This window comes from Aphis gossypii, chromosome 1, assembly GCF_020184175.1.
Source record: "Aphis gossypii isolate Hap1 chromosome 1, ASM2018417v2, whole genome shotgun sequence".
Classification (NCBI taxonomy): Eukaryota; Metazoa; Arthropoda; class Insecta; order Hemiptera; family Aphididae; genus Aphis; species Aphis gossypii.
In genome coordinates, this window is record NC_065530.1 from 337,668 (window position 1) to 357,071 (window position 19,404).

The 19,404-nt window shown below is 30.3% G+C and overlaps 1 protein-coding gene, 1 long non-coding RNA gene and 1 pseudogene across 2 annotated transcripts; 2 read left to right on the forward strand and 1 right to left on the reverse strand.

Moving 5' to 3' along the window:
* Positions 1–230: 230 nt before the first annotated feature.
* On the forward strand, positions 231–1,000 carry LOC126549201 (uncharacterized). The gene is made up of 2 exons (XR_007603344.1): positions 231–652; positions 719–1,000. It is a non-coding gene; the product is annotated as an uncharacterized LOC126549201 (long non-coding RNA).
* A 10,339-nt stretch (positions 1,001–11,339) lies between these two features.
* Positions 11,340–12,794, reverse strand: LOC114120777 (transmembrane emp24 domain-containing protein 3). The gene is made up of 3 exons (XM_027982801.2): positions 12,435–12,794; positions 12,117–12,362; positions 11,340–12,044 (listed from the first exon to the last, which is right to left on the reverse strand). Exons 1-3 carry the CDS (start codon positions 12,594–12,596, stop codon positions 11,802–11,804), a joined length of 651 nt encoding a protein of 216 aa, XP_027838602.1. The 5' UTR covers positions 12,597–12,794; the 3' UTR covers positions 11,340–11,801.
* A 642-nt stretch (positions 12,795–13,436) lies between these two features.
* Positions 13,437–18,826, forward strand: LOC114120760 (uncharacterized; annotated as a pseudogene).
* Positions 18,827–19,404: the final 578 nt, after the last annotated feature.

The window sequence follows — 19,404 nt, forward strand, 5'->3', positions numbered from 1 at the left end:
TATATAGTGCAGGGGGATGTGGCGGCGGTGGCTGTGGCGTTGTTGTTGTTGTTGCTGCTGCTGCCATGTGCGGCAGACTTAAAAGATGTCGGACGCCAAGGCGAAAGGCTCCACACCCACACACGGGCGCGCCGCCACACTACACGCGCGCACACACACACGCGCGCGCGCCCAGCCGGCCGGAGCCCGCGCGCGCCAGTCGTGCCGCCGTCCGCCACGAAGACGTCCAGACTAGCCGCACCGGCGGCAACCGGCGGGCGACGCCAACATCATTCTGTCGCCAATATTTCCATTATGTTTGTGTGTGGGTTCATATTATTGTGTATGTGTGTGTATGCGAACACACACACATACACACGACACACTAAATAGACAAGTGATACGACGCGTGTATGTGCGGAAACGACGAGAGGGCAGTCGCAGTCCCCTCGAGGTATTATGTTGTGTGCGAGTGGTGTCGTGTGTGGGGTGGGTGATATTAAAAATAGTTAACGGTTCGGTTGGCTCGGGGGCGCCACGGCGGCAAAAGTGTATACAGTAAATTATTATTATTATTGTTATTATTGCTGCGCTATTATATCGAATGTACGGCAATGTTTGGTTTTTTCCGAATTTACACATATCGCGTTTTTAACGTGATATATATTATAATGTGTGTACTGCATTATTGCATATTCATGTATATTTATATTATTATCGGCACATTGTCTGTTTACAGTTGTTATGTACACCATCTCGTCCCGCCAGCGGTTTGTTTCCGCAGAAGGTCGCAGTACGACCCTCACGCGGGTCCGCCGTTGTTTACACGAGTCGGTGGCGGCGTCAAAACGTCGAGTCAGCAAAGTAAATAACTCGGTGACGACGAGAAAGTGAACAATCCGCTGGAGTGCTGGACAGTTGGTTGTATTTCGGTAAATACGAGTTACGACCACCGCCAACATCTGCACCACAATGTCCGCAATAATATAAGAAATTAGAGTGTCAAGTGGTAACATGCTAGGTGTGTATGTGTGTATGTCTGGGAAGGGGTGATTGCCGGGTGCATTTTATTTGTCGGGCCTCATCACTTATGATTCCCGCGTATATGGCCAATAATTTTTCCCAATTTATTACTGTTACAGACAAAACACATCACCACCGCCGATTAGTGAATTGATTGAAATATTTTTCAAAATAACACTTTAATTAAAATTGCAAGTCGATTATAAACTAAAGAAGTATAGTACTATACATATTATTTTACGTTATTTACATATGTACACGATCGAAATAATAAAACTTTACATAAAAAAGTGTTTCTAGCAAGACCTAAATAAGAAAAATACCGAATACATATTTTAATATTTAGTCTTTAAATCCATTAATAATATTGTAGTTATTCGATTTCTGAATTGTTTAGTAAACTTAGAGGCTAAAGAGACTGTATTTTCAGATACTTCTGAATTATTATTATTAGAATGGTATGACGTAACGATATTAACTGTTTTTCAATTGAAAACTCGTATGTTTTACTGTAAATTATTAAACAGGTAATTTTTTTTAATTTCGATACTCCTAACACATAATTCTAAGGAGAATTTTTACATGTTATTAAACTTAACGCATAATTCAACAAAAGTATATCAAACCAGTAATAATTTTATATAGGTATCATGTATAAAAAATATTTAATCTAACACTTATTACACTCAAACAATTTTTATAAATTATCTAACAATAAGTACGTAGGTACCTATTTATTATTATTATATTTTAGTAATTTGTATTAGGTATTTCTTATCCCAGTCTCTCGTCTTTATATTACTCTCTTCATTAGTACATTATAATGCTTATAATTTAAAAACTATACTCCGATTTCGATTTTTATCCATCCAAATTATTGGGAAAATATTTTATTTTAGAAAATGAAATTAAATATGTACTATGGTGTCATTCCTAAAAGTACAAAACAACATATTTTAATAATTAAAATTTTTTTTAAAAAATAACAAATATTTTTAAAAACGATAATTATTTTCGAATAATGTGTTAAAGGAATTAACTCATAGTGTTAGTTACTCAAAAATCAACTACCAGCATACAGCTGGTAAGTATACAAGTATACAATTATACATATTATAATAATATGCCTGTAAATTGCATATAGAAATAATTATAATATTTAATTACAGTTTACAACACTTACAGTTTAGGCATATAGCTAGTAATACATTTTTAGTAGATTTTTCGGTTTTCTATTTATAATGTTTTTTTTTTTTAAAAATAGTGCACTTTTTAAATGTCAGCACTTATACCTAATTTGACAGTTGATTTTGTATCGAAAAAGTGTATATTATAAATTTATTTATGTATATTTATAAACTTGATGAGGCATAATATGACGACTACTAATCAACAAATCTACAATATATTTACGAATATTATGATAGGTATATTTTTAGAAGTATTAAATATAGATAGGTACGTTATTTATTTACTCGGAATTAAAACGTTGTCATACAGTTGTTAAATTACAGTTTATACCATGTACAATTGTTGGTTTTATATTTTGATAGTTACACACTAACACAGTAACACGTATAAAGTATAAAAGTTCAGTTAAGAAGAGTTGAATGGAAAAGCCACTGACCTCGGGTGACAAAAAATAAAATGTGTTAGTCTCTGTTGAGTCTGTGTTGTAACTTGTAACTTATATAGAGGAATACCCCAGTTAGCGGACAAAAATCATTTCCTATTCCTAGTTCCAAAGTAATTATGTATTTTCTAAACAAAGATGTAACAAGACATCATATTATGTACTAATAAAAAATACAATATATAATACGTTTATTGTATATTATACGATATGAACAAAGCGAATTTCATGTAACTATTTAATTGAACAATTTTATTTCCTTTGAAATATTTATTGAAATTATTTACCTAAGAGCTAAGATTAATTATCATTCAATTTTCACGACACACGACGTTAATAGGTAAATACCTACTATTTACTAACTCATCACAATTGTTTAAACAAATTTAATGTATTATGGGTTTGAAAAAATATTTAAATGTTTAATTATTTTATTAATGATATTAATCTTATTAAAAACTGAAGAGTATAAATAAAATAGTAAATATATAGCCAATGCTTATGTTTTTATTTACATTATTATTTTAAAAAAATTCTCAGGTTTCATCTGCGTATAATGTTTACGTACCTACCTACAACACATAACATCTAATTTCACCGAATCTTACAAGACACTGTCGCTTTAGGAAGCTGATTATTTCATCATCACGTTTGGCGGGCCCCGCACTTAAGCCTTTATTGTGATGACTAGTTACAGCAGTCACCACACTTCCGCTTCCTAATACCGTATATCCAATGTACAAAATACAAATTTACGATATTCTTCACGCTATAAACCAATATATGACCTATATCAAATAATAAATATAAATATATAATATATATAATAAAGGATTTACCTCCTTGTCCCTTATACTTGTGCGTATATGTACATTATACATATTATAAACATCTCATCTCACCACCACCGTCACCACCCTCTTTCACGTATAATATACAGTAATATAATCGTATGCGTTAGTTATTTTTTTCTCCTCTCTTATATTTTTTTTCTCATCCCCCCCTCCCCGAATGAATATATACTAAATATATGTATACACACGTTTTCGCCCGTTAGGTTGCCGTCGAACAATCAATTTCCTCCTTTGCAACCCCACCCGCCACCGGAACACACGCACGCACACGTGTATACGCTGCAAGCACGCACGGCGCGTACACACAGTATTTAAACGCTGCAGACGGTTGACGCCTGCGGCTGGCGGTCTGGTGGTCTGGTGGAAGGCGGAGAGGGTGGCTTGACGAGACGGAGCGGTGGGTGCCCCCTTCGAAGTCGCGACGAAAGCTTCTTTCCGCATATCTCATCCGAAGTCCGACGACGACGCCATACAATATCTGACGCCGCAGCTAGCCGCCGCCAGCACACTCAGACCACGACGCCGCTATATTATATACATTATACACTATATACATACAAGACGGTAGTCGCCGCCACCGCCGCTTATACGCACGCCGCCCGCCCGGCTCTTTTATCATACAACGGTGTCGCCGCCACTGACGTCCCAAGGACTTTTCCGCCGCACGATCACGTCCAGTATATATTTATATGAATACGGTCTACTGCGGGGGACTCACAGACGCCCTCACGCTACCGCCACTACGGCGTTTCTCTTCCACCATGAAACGTTTCCCCCCCGCGTTGTCCAACCGTAACAATATTAATATATATTACATTACGACTTATGAGAGCATATCGAAAACAAGTTTTTTGTCAGTATAAGTACGTCGTTTATGATAATGATTTGCAAAATATATAATATATATATTGCGCGCTGCAAAAGTGTGAAGTATACCCGCGTGAGTACGCGACAAGTAAAACAATAATTTTTAGTAAACTGTAAAACTATGAGATAATTCTACACGACTACAACAAAATCAAATATCTATAATATACTTTCAATGGTAGTATCTTGCATACATATAGACATAAAATATATTTAGGCACAAAGGCACTGCAGTACATGCAATACATTTAAGATCGGTAATCTCTTTCAGCCTTTCGTCTACATTATACACTTAAATAATGAAATCGAAGTTTGCTAATTTTAAAATAATGCTTAAAAGCACGCTTGTAGGTATGTTATACTCGTATTTATTTTCCCCTTCGTTTAAGTGCAGAACATAGCAAATCTACGCTCAACGAAATTCACGTTTAGCTTCGTTAGTTTTTTAAAAATAAAAAATATACATATATATCACATATAACAGAATTATTAGTACTTTTTATTAAATTAAAACAGTTAAACAGTTTATACATTGTATTAACACAATAACGCACTTAAACCGATGGTCTCCTTTTTAGACCTTACTGACTACTGACTGATTAGTGCTAGTCGTACTATGATCTGAAGACAAGTCTGGATCGATAAGTAACACCAACGAAATTATAATATACAATTAATAAGATAAAACTCGTCTATCCTGACGATTAAAGCGTCCTCGCTTTAACTTAATTTAACATACTAATTTGAATATAATTTCGATGTTTCAAATATTAGTAATCAAAAATATGTATATATCTATATATAAGTTTATACATTGAACAACATTTAAATCAAATTAAACATAAAATTAAATTAAACATATTAAACAAAATTTAAAAAAAAATTAATAATTAAACAAGATATTTTTTTACAGTGAATTTATATTGAATATTATAGTCTTTAAGAAAGGATGGTCGTTGTGGTTGTCTTTTTGGTCTTGGATCAGTGTTTGTTGCCTTATCTTCTTCTAGATGACTTTCTTCTGTTTCTAGTTTATCTTCGTCGTCTTCATAATCATCTTCTTCCTCTGGCAAATGGTAAGCTTTCAGTTTGGATACATGAGCTTTTGTAGAATAGTTGAAGTTTTCCCTATTACTTAGTGAAGTAATTGCGTATAGGTATCACCTGGTAAAGTTTGTAAAATTACCATAGGACCTCGAAATTTATTTTGTAATTTAGTCGAATTTCCAGTTTGTTCAGGTATTATGTATGTTGGTTGAATGTTCCTTATCGTACCTGAGCTTCCACTGTTGGTGTTCAGCCATAATTTTCTCTCTAACTTTTTCTTGGACAGTTCTGACATTTTGAACACCTTGGTCTGGTACAACCATACTTGATAGTTCTCCATCCACAAAATTAGCATAATAACCATGTAGTACTTTGAATGATGTATCTCCAATTGTTTTGTTATATGAATTATTCAGTTGATATTCTACTATAGCTAATTCACGATCCCACTAACGTTCTGTAATCATATTAGCTTGAATAACTGTCACTAGTGTAGCATTTACTCTTTCAACCTGTCCATTGGCCTGCGGATGTCGAACACATATTAGTGAATGTTGTACAATTGACTCAGTACAAAAGTCATCAAATATTTTAGAGGTGAAGCATGTTCTTCTGTCACTTATTATTCTTCGTGATAATCCATTGTTCAAGACAAATAGTTTTTCCCGTTGTAGTAAATTTTAAGTATTTGTTAATACACTCACTGCATAAAGTTTTACAAATTTGTAAGATTATCTATTATTACCAATACAAAATTATTTCCTTTGGTTGACCTTAAGAATGGTCCTACATGGTCCATATTAACAATTTCAAAGGGTTGTTTCCCTGGTGTTATTGGGTGTAATTCTCTTGGTCTTTTTCCTCTGGGAATTTTTCTTAGTAGGCATTCTGGATATACATTGATGTGGTACTTAACATATCTTCTCATTTTAGGAAAGTAATATTTTTCTTTTATTTTTGATACGTTATGGTCAACTGCAAAATAATCTGATAAGTCATGGAATTTAACTGTGATACTCTTACGCATACTATTTGGCACCTCCCATAACTCTTTCCTATCTACTGTTCTGTATAACATTTCATTCTTTATAAGGTATTTTTCCAATGTGGTTTTCCGCTGGTTAGTCCATGTTTTTTGTCTGATTTCAGTAATTTAATTATTAGTATGGTAAACAAATGTAACTTCTTAAGAGGCAAGTTTTAACGCATTTTCATCTGTTTTTAATGGAGTAAAAAATGTACGTACCGAGCTATTGGTAGCATGTTTACATGTTCTATGTTTTTTTGTTTTGAGATGATCATTTATATCAGATCACCCACCATGGCTAACCGAAAACGAACTTAAACAAATTGTACAATAAACGTCATAGTCGTTGTCTGCTTCAACTTTTTTAATAAATTTAAATTCACTTTGAAGTGTTTCATTAAATTTACATCGGCGTTTTGGGGCCATATTGCACTGTTTTCACGAAATACCGCACAGCAAACACTAACTATGGTTAACACTAGGTACTTATTGTAGTGTAGAGATTACTGATAAGTTCACTACGACTGATATAATATTAAATAATAAATGGTTGATCCGTTAAGCGATAACTAAAATTATCGTGACGGTCGACGAAATGAAAAAAAAACAAGAACGATTAGATAAAAATTAGTGTCACAGAATCGGGAAAATAATTTAAAAATAGATTTTGTCAATTACTCAACTTGTATTTAATAACTAAACCTTGTATATTTGTTCATAATTATTATCTTAGATATTTCTTGTTATTTTTTTGATTTTTCCATCAAATGTCTAATAAAAAGCATACATAATTAATTAAATTCTCATTCCGGGACAATATGCTGTCCCGAAGCACATTATCAGGACACCGGGACGTCATACTCAAAACCGGTACTGTCCCGGACGTATGGCAACCCTAGTATAAAACTTATATTTATAGTATATACTTTATGTATATAATAGTACAAAGCGTTCGCGTTTTGCAAAGTACCTTTTTATCAGACCGTACATAGTATCTGAGTTCTGCATTTTTAACAATAGACAGTACAAAGTTACCGTTTACTCGGTCGGCTAATTCCGATTTGAATTAGCACGAAATGATCACCATCTTCATCCCACTTCTGATGTTAAAAATAAAAAATACACATATTTCACATATTATATCAGAATTATTAGTATTTTTTATTAAATTAAAACAGGGACTACTGACTGACTAGTGTTGGTCGACTTGGTCGTACTATGATCTGGAGACAATAGTCTGAATCGATCAGTAATACCAAAGAATACCAACGAAATTATAATATAAAATTAATAAGATAACAGTTTTAATCACGGTTTAAGATGTACGGTTTTAGGTATATCTTAAACCGTGGTTTTAATATATTCATTTTATAAATATATTAATATTACGAAACTTCATGATAAAAATGATATCTATTCTATATTTATTAGTCTTATACAAAATTTGTATACTATAATTCAACTTTTATCTGCAAGTTTTGCATATTATATAAAATAGTGCAGTTTAAAAATGATCGTAACTATTGCTAAAAATTGAACTATCATAAAAAATTGACATACAACAGAGATAATATTCTTACCATTAAGTTTCATTATAGATCAGCTCACTCAAAATTTTAAATTAACAAAGCTAAACGTGAACTCTCAACTCAGATGACGTCCGCGTAAATTTGTGATGTTACTCACATGAAACATAACACAAGATCAACAAATGCGAGTCTAGCGTTCTCTTAATATGATTTAATTTAAGTCTTCTATACGTTTAATGATAAGCTTAATTTTTTTTTTATTATTATTATTGATATGAATATTAAGATATAGCTATATAGATCGATGTTCGCTAATATAATATATACTTCCATGTATTAAAGTTATAGTAAGTTATTAGTTATTTTAGTACTTATTACGATATCACGAGCACGTCGTCTGTTCTGGTAGTGGCCAAACAGAGTTTATCGATTAATTAGGAACCGTAGAGTTATGTACTTATGTATTAATACGCTACGTAAAAATCATACCAATGTTATTTACTACCTATCACTGAGTATCACCTATGTCCTATGTAGATTGTTTTCTACCAAAACACGAGTTAATATTATAAATTACCAGAAGTCCAGAAAATGTAATAATCAATAATTATATCTTGGTTGTATACTTAGTGACCAAGATAAAACATGGGAACCACATACTATGATTTGTAGTTGTTTTTTTTAAAGCATCATATTAAAAGACTATATTGTATCCAATGTACCTGATTGGCGGTTGTATATAGATTCTACACCACGAAGTTTAAAAGTTGTACAATAACAATTGTATAACGATAACTTCAAACCATGTATACCATTCGATAAATTTAAAATAATTATACGATAATATGAAAATATTATTTGATGCTATTAAATGCAATACTTATAAATGGAAATCTGCAGTAATGCAAGAAGGGTTCACAAAGTTCTGTTGTTTTTTATGGAAGTAGACTATAAGGATTGAAACCATAGGTGAAAATCGGGGGGGGAGCTTGGGGGGACTAAGCTCCCATAATTTTAAGGTACAGCTGCTCTAGACTCTAGTACAATATAGTACATATAGGTGTATTGAGCATGTATTGCTCAAACCCCCAGTAATTTTATCAAATTTTCGCATATAATTGGAACTAGCTAATTTTGTATGATCTTAGTAAAAATAGTGTTCAATTGTTCAATCAACTCCTTTGTAGATCTACAAGATATATTTCTACTTTCAGTTTCCACTACATATAGCCTATAGGTAAAACTTGGTTTAATGAAAAATGTTGTGAAAACTATGAGTAACTGAGTAAGACAACAAATATTGAAGGATTTCAGTACTTTAAAAAAAAATGTCCAAATATATAAGTGTAGATAAATTAAAGGAAGTATATTCAACGGCCTTCAAATTTGTAAAAGACAATCATTTTATTAAAATATACCCGAGCAAGAAGCATAGCAAACTTTTATATGGACTTGTGAATACTTATTGGGAAATCACAAAGCGCTGAGCTATAAAGATGGAATTCAAAATTTATTAAAAACGTATAATAAACTGGGAAGTCTAATGTCATTGAAAATTATTTTTTTACAATGACACCTAGATTTTTTCCAGAAAACTAAAGTAGTTGTAAAGTAAGTGATGCACAAGGTGAACATTTTCATCAAGACATCCAATTAATGGAAATTTGTTACCGGGGATTTTAGAATGAAAGTGTGTTGACCATTTTTTTTTTTTTTTTAAATTCAAATGTTAATAAAATAACAGAGTTGATAATTATTAAACATTTAATATTATTTAACAATAGATTATCCTACTAAAACCTGAAAATTTGAAAAATACAAATTATTATAATACATAGGTATTTGAGAGTTATGTTTGTATACTACCGCACAGTGCCATAAGACTGCGTTCTTAGAAGTTAGAAAAGTTCACTTCAAATCCTCTAAAAACAAACCCTAGTAACCTTTGTACCCAGTTGTTGATTTACTAATTCATCTGTTTAATACAAATTCAAATAATGGTTCTTAACTATATATTTCTAATAAAATAATAATTATTAAATATTAATACATTATATAGCAGGGGTGGCTAGACTGCGTCCCGCGAGTCGCATGCGACTCGCCACATAGACTTTTGCGGCTCGCATCTTATCGTAACATTTTTACAAAAAAATTTTTTTAACATGAATTTATTTATTTATTTCTATATTTATTAATACATTTGGTGGCTTGCGAATCTCTTCTCGCTGGTCACACCTGTTACATAGTGTATTAATTATTGAAAAAAAAAATGTTTAAATAAAATAATGTTAAAAAATGTTTAATAATAAACATTATTTTTAATTATTAGATGTTGAATAATAAATAAATTAAATGTGGCTTCATATAACTTATCAAAGTTTTTAACTTTAAACTTTAAAGGACAGAAGAGCTTTGTCTTGACTGATCCAATGCAAGCACACACCCTGCCAGGTGGCAGGTGCCACATCTATCTGCATGACTGGTCATTACAAGGTTGTGATAATTCTGTTACCTATAGTAGCTGTTGCCATTACCTGGCATGATTATATGAATGAACATTGGTACCTGCCCTATATTGGGCTATATATTATGTAATATATAAATACAGATTTTAACACATTGCATTAAAATTGTATTGATCAGTAATTCTACATCTCAATTAATTAATGTAACATTTACTTAAGGGTATATGATACCCACATGTGTTATTTCCATCGTATTAATGCACCAACTCTAAATAATAAATTTATGTTTAGCAAAATCAATTTTATGATCATTTTTTATATTAGAATAAATTTAGTGATTTACCTATTATATCAAACTTAAAGGTGATAATATTAATAGTACTGTATGAGATACCCTAGATCAGTATTAGTCAACCTTTTTCTATATTATGTTGAAAAAAAATTAGTATATGCCATACAAAATTAACACTTATATATTTACTTTACAATAATTTTAATACTCATGTTATTTTATCTGAAACTAGTGTGCTATTCATTAACATCAAATGTGCCGCAAAAAGCACAAGTATAGCAACTTGGCTACCTTTGCTCTAGATATATTCTTACTTTTAAGTTTGACTAATTATATTAACGCTTACAACATAAAATTGATTCTATTAAACACAAATATGGTATGTTATACATCTGTAAGACGGAGATAATCCATGCAAGTATAAAATCATCTTAATAGTTATACATTTTATAATAGTGTCTAGTTTTTAAACATACCCAATAACAATGATAGTATTTTATAGCACCTAATTTATATGAAAAATATACGTGTACAAAAAAGGTATAATATAATATTTCCTTATTAGATTTTATTTATATTTAATATAAAATAATTAAAATTTCATACAGCATTCAATTTAACACTTGTCAATGTACAAATTCATTTATTTAATAATCCAAAATAATAAATTATATGATACATAAAGAATAAAGATATAAATAATACATTTTTAAAATCATTTAAATACTTATAATTATAAATAATGAATGGTTGTTGTTTAAAAGTATTAAAAAATTTTGACAACTAAATAATCATTGATATTATGTAGGTAAACAATTTGATTTTTGACATTATCATAAACATTATTGTACAAAGCATGATTATAAATTCTTTGCATTTTAACAATCAACTATTGTTTATAATCAATAATATATACATATTAACCTTAATAGTTTTTGTTAAACCCTGGACTAAAAGAATATTAATTAACACACAAAAAACACTTTTCAATCATAATTTTCTGGTAAACACATCTTACTATTACATCAAGAAAAAAGATGATAATTATTTATTGGTAATTATATTATATTCGCAACCTATTAGTTTTAATACATTGACTTATATTGAATTTGAGTTGGTGATTTTTCAGTAAAGAATCTTTTCAACATAAATACTTGTACAATCGCAACTAATAATATTGCAATAGTTTCTGTAGCTGACCATAAAGCAACATGATGATTTAGATCTTCAGCACGTTTACGACTTTGAGCCTCTTTTAATCTATGATGAGTTTGATAGTCAATAATTTTGTTTAAATATTCATGAATATCTTGTGATGTTGATTCCATCTAAAACAACATAATGAAACATTTATTTTCTGTTTTAAGGTGCAAGCAATAAAAAGTGTTTTGAAAATGTACCTGAGTCATAACAGTCACTTGTTCTCCTATACCAGGCAGAGCGTCTTCCTCGCCGACTTGTAAGTCCATGTACACGAGCTTATGCGAGAATGTTGAGAACTCATTGCTAAAACAAATGGCATATGGTCCACTCACTGTTGCTACAAATGTGTGGCTGTCAAATTGTGATTTCACTTGTCTGTATAGAATTTCTTTAGTCGGGGATTCGATTATCACATCAACATCGTATTGGCCACCAGTAACAACCTGTAATTGGAACAAGACACAAAATTAATTGTTATGAATATATCAGTCAACCATAAACAGCCGACAACTTACTTGGTACTCCAACGTGGTGGACGTATTTTTCTCTATATTCTCATAGTAACAATCCTTTGCTTTGTCCTGAAGTTCAAAAGTCAACTCGATTGATTTCACCAAGCAGATGCAGTACGATGAAAATAAAAATACGATAAGTGAGTTCTTATTCGACGGTATCATTTTTGCTATTGTTGTATAGTTATTAAAGGGCAAAACATTTAAGCTGTTCACAGTTCGTCGTTCGATGTCACGTTTTATATTGTTTTATTATTTAATATTTAATTATATTTGATATATCTGTTTAAACTTTGAAATAAAAACATTCGGCGAGATAATTGTAACGCTATTGATAATGTGCAAACGAATCGTTGACGTCATTGATTGCTTACGTGTTCTTTGATTGGCGGTGGCATTGCGGTGAAAACAGAGTGATAATAGTGATAATACATTTTAATATAACCATTTTTTCATGACCGTAGTTGGTTACAGGCTCTTGTCGCGGTGAAAAATAATGGTATTTAAAATGTATTTTAATTTTAATTTTTACTTAAAATCTTTATTTTTCTTTTATTCATACAATATATTTCATGAAGTATTACAGAGGCTATTCAACTGTGAAATAGGTTGGAGTGAGTGTAGGACAACTAGGACGTAGGTTGTACGTTTATAGTAAACGGCTAGAGCCTAGAACGTATTGGTATTTGTACTTGTTGAGATTAATGAGCAGATTTCGGGACTTATAGCATTAAAAAACACTAAAATATGCGTGTATGTATAACCCGATAATCTTAAAATATGCACTAAAAAGGAAAAAAAAAATTTTTTGAATTTTTTACGTCAGTTTTGCATTTTTCTAAGGGCATTTTTTAAGATATTTTTTAGGGTATAACAATCTCAGTCTTAATAATAACTATCATTACCCGTATCTTTTGATCCTATACTTGGTAAACTAGAAAACTCCCTAATTCCAAAAACATCCAAAACATTCATGATGTACAATATAACATATATATATAGGTAATGAGACTTGCCAGTCTGTTGGATTACATAGAAAGAGTACGCGTTTATACGTTTGTTTTTGAGTTTTATTTTTTTTAGCATTTGAAAATGGAATTAGTTAATTCGAACAAAAAATACCCTCAGGTTGTATATTTGGCATTTTTGTTTAATTTCCACAACAAAAGTTTTAATTTTATTCGTTGGAGGTGTTCAAAAAATAGTTCTATAAAGTGTCCACGTTTTTTAAAATCTAGTTTAACCTTTAACCATAGAGTAACAGGTAACCTAACAGTTGTTACTCTATGCCCAATGGTTTAAACATAAATCATCCAACTTTTATTTCTGTAAATATTTAAGATACATTAAAATTTCGACAAAAATAGTTTACATTTTTACAATACCTAATAGATAAAGACAATATATAATAATAAAAATTAATAAACCAACTGGACATTTTTATGATCAGTATTTCAAAATGTTGTTCTTATATTATTACTTATGAATTGTTATTCATATGATAAGTATTACTTTATATTGATTTTTGATGCACAGATAAGACTTAATCTCGTAAACATTGAGATAATTTAGTACTAAATGTATCATAATTGTGCTGGATTCGTCTTCAAGTTTATTTTACTTTTTAAGTGTAATAAATTATAATTTTAATCTAAAAAGAAAATATAATTATTAATGTGGGTAAAATAGATAGTGAAGTGATATGCAAAACTTTCTGCTGATCAAAGATGCGATTTGTAAGATATAATTACGTATTATTTAAAGTTTAAACTTAAAAATGGTACATCTGTACCTACTATACCAAAATAAATCGTAATTATTTAAAACTTTATTACATCATTAATAACACATGATTAAACTTATTATATTCGTATACAATATAATTTCATAATGCGATTGTATTGTACTTTAAATGCAGACTCCAAGACGTGTATATTCGATCATTATAAGTTAACGATAATAAAGTAATATTTTTGACATTTTATGTCTTTGCTTTGGCACATAGAATCGAAAAGCGTTATGGAAATACGTTACAGGGCGGTTACCCTAGTTAATTCTTTTTATATAATAATACAAATACAGATATTAGACGACGACTCATTACGCAAATTTGGTACAACTACTCTTGGAGCAATATCATACAAATAAGAAACTCATTTTTTATTATTATTGTTTTTTTTTTTTACATTATTTTTTTATTTTTTCAATAAAACTTACTAGATTTACAACATAAGAAAATTATTAGTAACCATTGAGGATTGTACTAGAAACAAAAAAAAAAAATTAACAAAATTTAACGACTAAAATGCACAATTAGTAAACGACTTACCAACTAGTACCTATATCACGTTTGTAAGAACAAAATACAATAAAATGTTCATACTATAATAGCAAAACCTAACTTTTTTAAACCTTTTACTAATAAAACGTGGTATAAGTATATCATAATATACAAAAGAGTATTAATACATGATAATAATAAATTATACTTTTTCTTATCGTCTGGAACTCAGCTGGATATTTTTCCGTTTTTCTGGTTCTTCTGCTGTCTTTATCTCGGCCATTGTCTCTATTCCATCGCTTTTTATTTCGGCGGTATTATCGGAGACTATTACCTCTAATGTCGACGTACACGAGGATTCCTGACTTTGTACCGCTTCATCCGTCGGTTTGAACGCTGACAACGAGTTGCGGAACTCAGTTATCCGTTCGATGATTACTTCGGCAGGTGGTGTTGATGGTTCGACTTCACCTAGAATCGAACTCTCACAACCGATAAGCCGTATTTGGGCAGTACCACTGCCTCCAAAAAAATATGCCGACACAATGTTCGTATTACTCCGCAGAAATGTCACAGTCATTGGAAGTTGTAAAGCGTTCAGGAAAGCCGACGTACGTAACGCATTGGCTAGTTCTGTCGTATTTCCTAGACGTAATGGTACTTTTGGTACTTTTCAGTTATTTTATTATTATTATTATTATTATTTTTATTATTTCAGTTATTTCACCGGTAAATAACGAAGTCGATGATCTATCAGCAACGCGCCAAGGAAAAAGCACCGTCATCAAAAACTCAAACGAATTGCGAATATCCGTCGCTAGTGGAGTAATGGCCATTTCATCGAATGGATCGATGTTACTTTGCGTAATGCGAATATAACGGTATGTAATTGATGATATCGAAATCTCGACGTGTATTACAAATTTGGTATACAACTGTAGTACTGTCGTGTTTTCAACATGCTGTAGAAGTGTTATGACGAGTTCAGAGTTCACGTGAGCTTCTAATTCACTTTCCGAACTTACTGATTCTGTCGGAAGACAATTGACGTCAACTCCACCAGAGGACAATGCGTTTGAAGATTCGTCAATATTGTATCTATCCAGAATAAATAGCTGGCATTGGTAACGCGGCCGCTGCTCGTGAAACTTCGGCCATGAATTCGAAGAATTCGATTTCTTCTTGCGACAAGACAAATATTCCTTCTTTATCCATTGCAAAGTAAGAGAATAATTAATTAATATCGATCTCTATGAATTTAAATTAAGACCATAGATAATCAGAGAACAATTTCGAATGTATAGACGTAATGATCCAAAATTATTGTAACGTTTAATAAGTCACAGAATAATCGTAGTGACAAACAATACATTCAAAATAAACTATATAATATTATTGTTTTCAATACACGCTATTATTATCGGCCAGCACATATATTTTTTAATACATTGCAGTGTGCCAGTGTATATTTTAAATTTTGATTGTCATTAATTAGTGGAAACCTATTTTGGTGTAAAAACTGTATTTTACCTTTGTTTATTAGTTATTATTTATTAATGTGAGTACATAATTATATTATAGGTATTCTATAAAAAATATTTTTACTTATTTTAAAATATCTTTAATTTTTATTTTACAATTAATAAAATTATTATAATTATTATTTTTATTTTACTTTGTAGGTACTTCTGTTAGTTATGATAAATTTTTTTTTAAAGAAATGTTTAAAAAATTCAGTTAATGTAAGTGCTAACTTCATAAAATTATTAGAAATGTATAGGTAGGTACTGTACCGGTCTATATTGTATAGGGAAAAAAGTAATAACTTATATTGTTATATAATTATATATATTATTGTTGTATAATTGTATTATAGATCCAATTTTTATTTATATAAGTACAAGGCCGTACCTGGGGGGGTTTTGGGGGTTCAAAGTTCAAACCTCCCCCCTCCCGAAATTAATTTCCAGTTACTGTCTTGTATAATTATGAATAAAACTATAATTTCAATTTTAAACATAATAAATAATTAAGTTAAAACTTAAAATAAAAGTAAACGTGATTTGATTTTCCACATTAACGAGTATTTTTGGCAGTAAATTTAAAATACTTGGTACTTCAAGAGGTCAAAAACTAAAAATGTATAATTCTTTTCAAAATGACCAGGAAAAAAACAAAGGAAAACCGGATCTTTACATGTAAAATTAATATTTGACAAAATTGATGTTGTAGTAATTGTAATGATTTTCGAATTGTTTATACTTATATATTTTTAAGCTATTTACCTATGGATATTTTTAATTTTTAAAAATATTTTTTCTATAATGTGAAAAAAAATTTTTACTGGGTTTAAGATCTTGAAAATTTAATACATACAATAAGGATCTTCATTATATTTTAAACATAAGAAATTAAATTTAAGTTTATTTTTTTTTCATTCTTTTATAAAAAAAAACGTACTTCACATTTTTATTTAACAAATAACTTATTACCCATTTGATATAATGTGTATCGAAAATGAAATTTAATTTCAATAATTTTTCTTAGTTCTAACACGTAATTATTTTTACTAAGTAGAAATAGCACAAGTGATAGATGTCTGGATATCTGGTATATTATAGTCGTTATAGTAATAGAACTAAATAATGATCATGTGCATCAAAGAAATGAAAATTTTATTTTTGCGACAAAAATAAAAATTTAATTGTGGAAAAAGCTGAAGTAACTAGCGAATCACCTCCTCAAATTTTCGAGGGAAGTAGTATCATGTAGTAACAAATATACCTTAAAGTGTACTCGCCGAATAATTGTCAAGAGAAGAACAATTAGAAACCACATGGCATTTAATGATCCACTTAAACCTACTAATGTACACGAACTAATTATTGAAGGTAGATAATACATTAATACTGTAAATGTTTAAAAATTGTTTTTAATTTATTTATAAATAGATTAAATACCATAATTTAATGTATAAAATAACCTAGGCGCTCTTCAGCTAAGTGATTATTTTATCAAAAACATATATTTTTTTAATTTTCTATAGGAGAGTATCGGGAATATGGAAATTAAAGATTTTTGCTGTATGACAATAGCCCGAATGCAAATAATAGGTAGAGTTTTAATGTTTGCCACGGGTAACTATTTGTTGTTATTGGCCAAATCTGATACCTAGTTTGTCGATGGAAATTTTGGTCCCGTGCCTGAATTTTTCAATCAATTGTACGTCATTCGAGTACAAATAAATTCTGATTTGTTACAGCAGTAAATTGCATTCTGTAAAAATAAAATCAATCTACATATTATGAAGAAATATTTAGTGTTAGGTATATATTAAAATAATGTCAGGCTCATGATTTATACCCAGATCCGATATATTTACATTTAGATTTTGAAATAGGTAGCTGTCATAAATGCTGCAAAAAATATTTTCGGTTCCCGCATATACTACAATTAACAGATGTTTTTATCACTTGTGTTAATTGACACATAAAAAAGTTCAGAAACTTGGTTTGTCGGGAATTCATAAAAGAGATGGCAATTTTCGAAAATTTTTTGGTTTTGGATTACCTTTCTTAGTTTCTACCACAGGATAAGGTACTGGACGGAATTGCATATTTAAAAAAAATAATGCCACCAGCTGATGCTGAAGACCTTTTAACTTATTTCGATTCATTTTGTGTAAATGGTTCCTATAGGCGTATAGGTTCAGCTTCCACCTTACATTTTAGAAAATTCCACCTATATTTCTATATTCATCGTGGAATGTAGGTACTTAATACGACCTTAGGAGGGGGCATTGATCGAGTAATATGACTGAAGGGTGGAATAACCATTTTGCTAAACTCTGTGGACATAACTACATAAGCATCCAACTACCTATATGGAAATTAACTCGAAAAATAAAAATGGAAATTATCGCAGATAATATGAAATTAGCTCTATAGATGCTGTAGGAGATTTAAAAACTATTAGAAAATCAGGATAAACTCGGACAATAGAATTTAGAAACACGTCTACAATAAACTTATGTATACAAATATAAGCTGGCAAAATCGGCATGCTAGATTTTTTAACAGCCGTAAGTCATAATATAAGAAAGAGGTGTGATTAAAATATTAAATATTATTTTGTAAATTCAAAATTATATTATTATAATAATTTTATATTAAATTTATGTATTATTGACTAATGAGTAATGACTATTGTATATAGTGTGCTCACCAATTGAGGGAACCCTGAGTTTCTCGGCTGGATTATTTTGGAATAAATCGATTTTTTTTACAAGCTAGTGGTATATTATAAATACTAAATAGGAACACATTTTTAGATACATTTCAATTTTTTATTTACATTTTGGTCTGCGTACCAAAGAAGTGCTATAATTTTATACCCATATTAATATGTTAGTTTTGTTTGTAACACTTTACACTTCGGTAATATAGGTAGCACTTCGGAATCTCACATCGTTATAGTTCATAGTGTTCGTACCAGAAAACAGAAACTAGAGAAAAAAAGTTAATAGTTAGTAGGTAGATACCAAAGATGCAATTTTATATAGGTATTAAATTTATATTTAATTATTATTTAATTAATATTTATATCCATAATATTTAATATTATTCATTCTGCGTTCATACCAACTTAAAATGATTGCAATTTACAACACTGCTATTCACTCGGAAGAAAGGG